Source organism: Lipotes vexillifer, unplaced genomic scaffold (genome assembly GCF_000442215.2).
Source record: "Lipotes vexillifer unplaced genomic scaffold, Lipotes_vexillifer_v1.1 scaffold382, whole genome shotgun sequence".
NCBI lineage: Eukaryota > Metazoa > Chordata > Mammalia > Artiodactyla > Lipotidae > Lipotes > Lipotes vexillifer.
The window spans coordinates 8,439,308-8,447,707 of NW_006780611.1; the positions used below are offsets into that span (position 1 = coordinate 8,439,308).

The window sequence follows — 8,400 nt, forward strand, 5'->3', positions numbered from 1 at the left end:
GTTGTTCTGAATTACTGAAAAGTAAATTAAGGGACACTTTAAAGAATAGACAGTTTATTCTTTCAAGCTCGATGAATAATATGAGTTAGTTTAGTAAATTATTTCTTAAGCAGAGATCTTGCCAAGCCATTTAAAAATTATTGTGGTAAAAAACATATACTAAAGTTACCATCTTAATGATTTTTAAGTGTATAGCTCACTAGTGTTAAGTATATTCACATTGTTGTACAACAGATCTCTAGAACTTTTTCGTCTTGCAAAGCTAAAACTCTATGTCCAGTAAACACTACTGCCAGGCCTTTTTTTTTTTTTGTAATTTTATTTATTTATTTATTTTTGGCTGTGTTGGGTCTTCTTTTCTGTGCGTGGGCTTTCTCTAGGTGCGGCGAGCGGGGGCCACTCTTCATCGCGGTGCGCGGGCCTCTCACTGTTGCGGCCTTTCTTGTTGCGGAGCACAAGCTCCAGACGCGCAGGCTCAGTAGTTGTGGCTCACGGGCCTAGTTGCTCCGCGGCATGTGGGATCTTCCCAGACCAGGGCTCGAACCCGTGTCCCCTGCATTGGCAGGCAGATTCTCAACCACTGCACCACCAGGGAAGCCCTGCCAGGCCATTTTTAATGGAAAAATATCTCATTTGAAATGAGAAATATACATTTACATATCAACATTGACTGTGTTATGTGCTGGTCTCTTTTGTAATCGTGTAAAGAATTATGCATTATGAGGCAGTATTTTAGTTTTTCTCTTAATCTGGTAAACACTATAAAATTGGTGGCACTCTTATCCTACCCCTCCCTCAAGTAGCATAAAATATTTCTTAATCTCATACTTCGTTATGGTATCACAGATATCAGTGAAGTCTGAAATAATGGGATTTTGCTGTTTGGTTAAGAACTTTTTACATGAAACTATGATTCTACCCCAGCAAATTGGAGTACTTAAGTGGAATGAGGTTTGCTGGTTCCTATCCTGACTTCCAAACGTTATTCTTAATTTTTCTGTATTTTTTCATACAGTCTTCTTGTATTGTTCAGGTTTTCCTCAAGACTTGCCTGTCTTGGTCCCCAGACTGTCTTTAAATATCTTTCATTTGCTTCTGTCTTTTTCAGACAGGCATTTACCAAGTGGCTGTTAATGTGCAAATACTATTTGCAGGGTCTGTCTACTGCGTACACACACAGTTGTTACCATGTCAGTTAAATTTCTCCATTTTCTAATGAGAGGTATGAACTCATATAATCTATAATGATTTAACAACTTTTTTTTCCAGTTTTATTGAGATGTAATTGATATATAGCACTGTATAAGTTTACGGTGTTAGTGACTTGACTTACATATATTGTGAAATGTTTACCACAATAAGTTTTGTTAACAGTCATCATCTCATATAAATACAAAAACATTTTTTTTCCTTGTGATGAGAACTCTTAGGATTTACTCTCTTAACAGCTTTCAGATATACCATATAGCAGTGTTAACTCTACTTATCTTATAATTGGAAATTTGTATCTTTTGACAACCATCATCCAATTCCTCCACCTCCCACCCCAACAGCTGGTAACTACAAGTCTGATCTCTTTTTTTAATGAGGTTTTCTTATTTATTTATTTATTATTTTTTGGCTGTGTTGGGTCTTTGTTGCTACACGTGGGCTTCTCCCTAGTTGTGGCGAGCGGGGGCTACTCTTCATTGTGGTGCGTGGGCTTCTCATTGTGGTGGCTTCTCTTGTTACGGAGCACGGGCTCTAGGCACGCGGGCTCAGTAGTTGTGGCTTGCGGGCTCTAGAGCGCAGGCTCAGTAGTTACGGCGCATGGGCTTCGTTGCTCCGCGGCATGTGGGATTTTCCCGGACAGGGCTCGAACCCATGTCCCCTGCATTGGCAGGCGGATTCTTAACCACTGTGCTACCAGGGAAGCCCCCATGAGTTTGTTTTTATTTTTGTTTTTCTGTTTGTTTTTTAGATTCCACATAAGTGAGATCATACAGTATTTGTCTTTTTCTGTCTTATTTATTTCACGTAGCATAATGCCCTCACGGTCTGTCCATGTTTTTGCAAATGGCAGTATTTACTTCTGTTTTGTAGCTGAATAATATTCCATTGTATATTAACAACTGTTTATTGAAAACCTGTTACTGTATGTGAAGCTACTTTTCCTAGGTCTTAAGGTGGAAGTTTTTTTTTTTTTAATGAATTTATTTATTTTTATTTTACTTATTTTTGGCTGCGTTGAGTCTTCGTTGCTGTGCATGGGATTTCTCTAGTTGCGGTGAGCGGGGGCTACTCTTCGTTGCAGTGCATGGGCTTCTCAATGCGGTGGCTTCTCTTGTTGCGGAGCACGGGCTTTAGGCGTGTGGGCTCTGTAGTTGTGGCTCGCAGGCCCTAGAGCGCAGGCTCAGTAGTCGTGGTGCACGGGCATCGTTGCTCCGTGGCATGTGGGATCTTCCGGGATCAGGGCTCGAACCCTTGTCCCCTGCATTGGCAGGCAGATTCTTAACCACAGCGCCTCCAGGCAAGCCCAAGGCAGAAGTTTTGATACTATCCTCCTCCTGCTTTCCTTTAGGACTCAATTAAGAGTGTTTTTTGGTTTTTTTTTAACTCACATCTCAGTGCCATCATCCATGTGTGCATGTATATGTGAGCACGCTCATATGTTTCAGGGTGGGGAAGGGTATTGAGGACTCTTTCCTAAGGAGTTTGGGTCTCAAAGGATTGTTAAATATCATAAAATTGAATTTTTTAGCCTGAAAAAGCTGCTGTTAAGGAAAGCAAATATTCTCTTTCAGGGTCAGTGGCAAAGAAAAAGCCAGGTGGATTAATCATGTATAACAGTTGTTTTTTCCCAGTACACATAGAGACATGGCTTAAATGATGGTAAGTCATAGGCAAGATGGGAAAAAATTCTTTGAAGTTCAGATTCTGGGTTTTCTTGGTAAACATTTGTTATTCTTTAATTCCTAAAATTGTTCAAACCCTCAAAAAATTCTTTTCCCAAGGTTTGCCCGTACTACCTCTTAGATTATTGAGTTCCTAATATATATATATATATATATTTTTTTTTTTTTTTTTTACATGTCAAAAAATATTCTCTGCATCTTTTTTTTTTTTTTTTTTGAACTTGCCTCACTTTCTTTTAGCATTTTTGGAGTAGAGAATCCTTCTTAATGTCTTTATTCTTCTTAATGTCATCCCCCCTTCTTAATTGGTCTTATCTGGTGTTTTCCATTCCATTTTACATTTTATGAAGAGCAACCAGAACTACAGTCAGGTTTGGCACATTATAGCCTTATATGAAGGTAGAATGTGATGGTCCTTTTAGTTTTCAGTGCCTTTCTTCATTTCATGGCTTTCCAATATTTTGTTGGTTTCTTAATCTGAAGCAGATTAAAGTCCTCACTAAAGTCTGCAGGGAACTCCTAGGTCCCCTTTTTAGATTAAGAATTATAGCTTTTTCATTATGAAAGCAATATGTGTGTTTTAGAGAAAATTTGGAAACTAAAGAAAGTAAAAATTTTCATAGTCCAAACAAACAAAACCCATTTTGTGTTTTGGTAAATTCCCTTATGGTCTTCTTTTCTGTGTATAATATTTTTATATGAATATGTGTTTTTATCTTTTTGTAAACTTAATTTTAGATAAACAGTTTCCACATTTTAATTTGTAAAAGTTATTCTTAATAATTCCACAGCATTTGGTGGATGAATATAGTCTTAATTCCCTTAACCATTAATTCCCGTTGTTAAAAAGACTTTCAAATTATTTATTTTATTTTATTTTTTTTTTGCAGTACGTGGGCCTCTCACTGTTGTGGCCTCTCCCGTTGCGGAGCACAGGCTCCGGACGTGCAGGCTCAGCGGCCATGGCTCACGGGCCTTGCCGCTCCTCATGTGAGATCTTCCCAGACCGGTGCACGAACCCGTGTCCCCTGCATCGGCAGGCGGACTCTCAACCACTGCACTGCCAGGGAAGCCAGCTTCTCTTTTTCATTTTTAAAGATCTTGTTCTTTCTCGGGTTGCCATATGTTTTGTTTTTAATATTCCATTCCTGGGTCCTGTGATTAAATATTCAGTTGGGTTAAAATATTTGAGCTAAAAAAAGAAAACACTAATTCGAAACTATACATGCCACCCCAGTTTTCATAGCGGCATTATTTACAATTGGCAAGATATGGAAACAACCTAAGTGCCCATCAACAGATGAGTGGATAAAGAAGACATGGTATATAAACACAGTGGAATACTACTCAGCCATAAAAAAGAATGAAATTTTGCCATTTGCAGCAACATGGATGGACTTGGAGGGCATTATGCTAAGTGAAGTAAGACAGAGAAAGACAAATACTGTATGATATCACTTACGTGTGGAATCTAAAAAATACAATCAACTAATGAATATAACAAAAAAGCAGACTTATAGGGAACGAGCTAGTGCTTACCAGTGTTGGGGGGGCAATATGGATGGAAGAGGAGTGGGAGGTACAAACTATTGGGTGTAAGGATCAAGGATGTGTTGTACAAAATGGGGAATATAGCCAATATTTAAATGGAAAGTAACCTGTAAAAAGTATATAAAAAATTTTTTAAAAATTAAGCTAATATCCATTATCAAGCAGACATCTCTTTATATTTCTTTGTGGAATCTAGTGGCTTGGGGATTGTTTTCTTTTTTTTTTTTTTTTTTTTTTTTTTTTTTTTTTTTTTTGTGCCTTTTGCGGAGCACAGGCTCCGGACGCACAGGCTCAGCGACCATGGCTCACGGGCCCAGCCGCTCCGCTGCATGTGGGATCTTCCCGGACCGAGGCACGAACTCATGTTCCCTGCATCGGCAGGCGGACTCTCAACCACTGCGCCACCAGGGAAGCCCTGGGGATTGTTTTCTTAAAGAAATTTTCTCCCCTGGATTATGTTGGTACAATATGATACTTTAATACCTTGTACTCATTAAGTATTATTTCACAAGATATTTTTCCTTAGTAGTTGGAAGGTAACATTTATCTCATAGCTATTTCTCCTTGACCACTATTTCCTTTTATCCCACTAGACGTGTGTGTGTGTGTGTGTGTGTGTGTGTGTGTGTGTGTGTTGGTTTTATTTCAGTCATACATTATCCTCCTGAGTGATAATAGTTGAGGACACTTATCGGACTTGAAATCTCATGCACTCTATGAGCATAGTAAAAATTTAATAATGATGCTAGTTTACTTTACAAAAAGCTTTTAAGAATAGTGGTAGCTCACCAGTACTGTAATTTATAATAATTAGTATTCAGCCTGTACTCAGTGGAATAGTCTTTTTTCCATAACTAAACTTTTTATTTCTCCTTCCATTTCCAGGTTGCCATCACGAAAGCCAAGGTGGATTTCTCCAGTGTAGTGTGCCTGCCCCCTTCCGTCATTGCTGTGAATGGGCTGGACGGAGGAGGGGCTGGCGAAAATGATGATGAACCAGTGCTGGTGTCCCTGTCCGCGGCACCCAGCCCCCAAAGCGAAGCTGTTGCCAATGAACTGCAGGAGCTCTCCTTGCAGCCCGAGCTGACCCTAGGCCTCCATCCTGGCAGGAATCCCAATTTGCCTCCACTTAGTGAGCGGAAGAATGGTGAGTAGATATGGAATTATTGAATTGCCTGATTGAACCAAGGTCTTCATGTTTCTAATGTCATAGATCCTTACTTTGTTTTATGTCTCTTGAAAGTTTCTTATAATGTTAATATTTCTTATAAAATAGAGAAATGATAAGTTTAGGTGGTCATTGTAAGCCCAACATTTCCTGCGTGGGTTATCATAATTGGTTTCTGGGTTTTTTTTCCTACTTCTTTGCTTCTCCCTATGTAATAGTTCTCATTTTGTAAACCCATGTACACATTTATGTAATACATATATTAATTGGAGAGGGAGAACTATATTGTATGTGTTCTTCAGCAACTTGTGTTTATTGTTCAATATTTATTTTCCCTGTGAGTTATTAAAGGTATTCTGTAATTTCTTCTAATCTGTGAATCACCATTTATTGAATAGTTCTTCTTTTCCCTAGTGATCTTTTTTTTTGGCTGTGCCACATGGCATGTAGGGTCTTAGTTTCCTGACCAGGGATCAAATCCATGCACCCTGCAGTGGAAGTGTGGAGTCCTAACTGCTGGACCACCAGAGAATTCGCTTCCCTAGTGATCTTTAATGCCAGCTTTATTCTGTTTCTCTGTGTACAGGAGTTAGTTTTTGGGCTCTCTGTTGTTTCACTGATCTCTCTATCTCTGTGTCTTTACATCATTTTAGTTACTGTTGCCATCTGTTAGGACAGGTCTCTCTTTGCCTTTTTCTTCTTTAAAGTTGTTTTGGCTAATCTTGCCCTTTTATTTTTCCATAATTTTAGAATTAGCTTGTGAAGTTCTATAAGAAAACCCATTGGGGTTTTCTCATCCAACACTTTATTATGAAAAAATTCCAACATATGATGAAATAGAGAGTTTTACACTGCACACCTTTATATCCACCACTCAGATTCTACCATTAACATTTTATAATATTTTCTTTATAGTAGATCTATCCATCCCACTGTCCATCAATCCACCTTATTTTTTGGATACATTTCAAAGTAAATTGCAGACATCAGTATATTTCCATTTTATTGAGGTATGACGCTGATACAGAGTAACACAAATTGTAAGCATCCTGGTTGTTATTACAAACAAAGTGAGTACACCTGTGCGTAATTACTATTTAATAAAGAAATAAAATATTTCCAGCACCCCAGAACCACCCCTTGTGCTTCTTTCCAATCAGTACTCCCTCTTCCTGATCAGACGAAACTACCATCCTGACTTTTAACACAATAGTTTAGTTTTGCTTGTTTCTAAACTTGATGTAAATGGAATCATGCTGTATGGTGTTCTGTTGGTGGCTTCTTTTATGTTTTTGAAATTCATTTGGGTTGAATTGTGTGTGGCAATAGTTCATTTTCATTGCTATATAACCAGTCCATTTTATGAATGTAATTTGTCCATTTTTACTTTTGATGGATATTTGGTTTGTTTTAGTTTGAGGCTCTTATGAATCATGCTGTGAAGTTCTTGCTGGGATTTTGATTTGAAATATATCATTTATAGGTTAAGGGGGAGAATATACATTTTAAATATTGGGTCTTCCTGTCCATTAGTTAGTTTTATCTCTCCAATTAAAAAGGCTGCCTTTAATATCTACCCACAGATTTTATAATTTTTTCCATAAAGGTTATGCAAATATTTTATTAGGTATATTCCCTGGTATCTGTTTTGGGGGTAGACATTATAAGTGGTATATTTTTATAAAATATTTTTTGACTCTTTGATACTGGGGTTTAGAAATACCAAACCTTTTCAAAACTCCTCTGGCTTTTCTACGTCTGTACCTTCCATTTGGGAAACCCGCCCCCCCCTCCCCACCAAACCCCACCCTGCTGCCTTCTTGCTAACTCTTACTTGTCCTTCAGTATTGTGTTCAGACATCACTCCCTTTGAGGAGCCTGTCCTCACTCATATTCAGTGTTAGGTGTCCCTCTTTGTGTTTGTCCAGTTGCCCTTTGTCTTCGTACTTCATCACCCTGTGTTGTAATTGGAATTCTCCACCCAGTGGGCCTTTGAAAACTGAAATCAGACATTGTCACACTCCTCTCTCAGAACTCTTCAGTATCTTCTCATGAGGCTTATGATGAAATCATAGTTTTTACGACGTGGTCTTGGTATCACCTCTCACCTGATTTCTTTCTTTTTTTTTTTTGTAGCTTAAATCTATTACCTCACAGCTAACCCATGAACAACATCACCTGATTTCTTACCTCTGTTCCCCAGCTCACTCTATTCCAGCCACACTTACTTTCTTGTTATTTCTTGAACATATCAAGTATGCTACTGCCCCAGGGCCTTGATACTTGTGCTGTCACTGAAGTTCCTGCACAAATGTTATTTTCTCTGGGAGGCCTTTCCTGCCTATCTTATTAAAATAGCACCTCCCATTACTCTCTATCCTGCTTTGTTTTTCTTCTAAGCACTTATTATGACCTGTGTGTGTGTGTGTATGTGTTTGTACATGTGTGTATATATGTTTGTTGTCTGCATTTCCCCTCTCTGATAGTACATTTCATGAGTCCAGAAACTTTATTTTATTCACAGTGTATATTCAACTCCTGGCTCATAGTGGGCACCCAATAAATATTTGTTGAATAAATAGATGAATGGTTTACTTGTTTGTGGCAAGAACTCTGTTTTACATGCGTAGTGGGAAATGTAATGGAAACTCAGGCATTTTTTATTTTGGGAAATAGTGGACACTCAAGCAGTTTTCTTTCTTTTTTTTAATTTTTTTTTATTTTTATTTTTTGCGGTACGCGGGCCTCTCACTGTTGTGGCCTCTCCCGTTGCGGAGCACAGGCTCC

The 8,400-nt window shown here is 38.4% G+C and overlaps 1 protein-coding gene across 1 annotated transcript in view; it reads left to right on the forward strand.

The window, feature by feature from the left end:
- MRTFA (myocardin related transcription factor A) overlaps positions 1-8,400 on the forward strand; it is a 170,798-nt gene that overhangs the window by 39,142 nt on the left and 123,256 nt on the right. Inside the window, exon 3 of the mRNA XM_007454102.1 lies at positions 5,331-5,592. Within this exon, the coding sequence (XP_007454164.1) occupies positions 5,331-5,592 (262 nt within the window). The remainder of the gene's footprint in view (positions 1-5,330; positions 5,593-8,400) is intronic.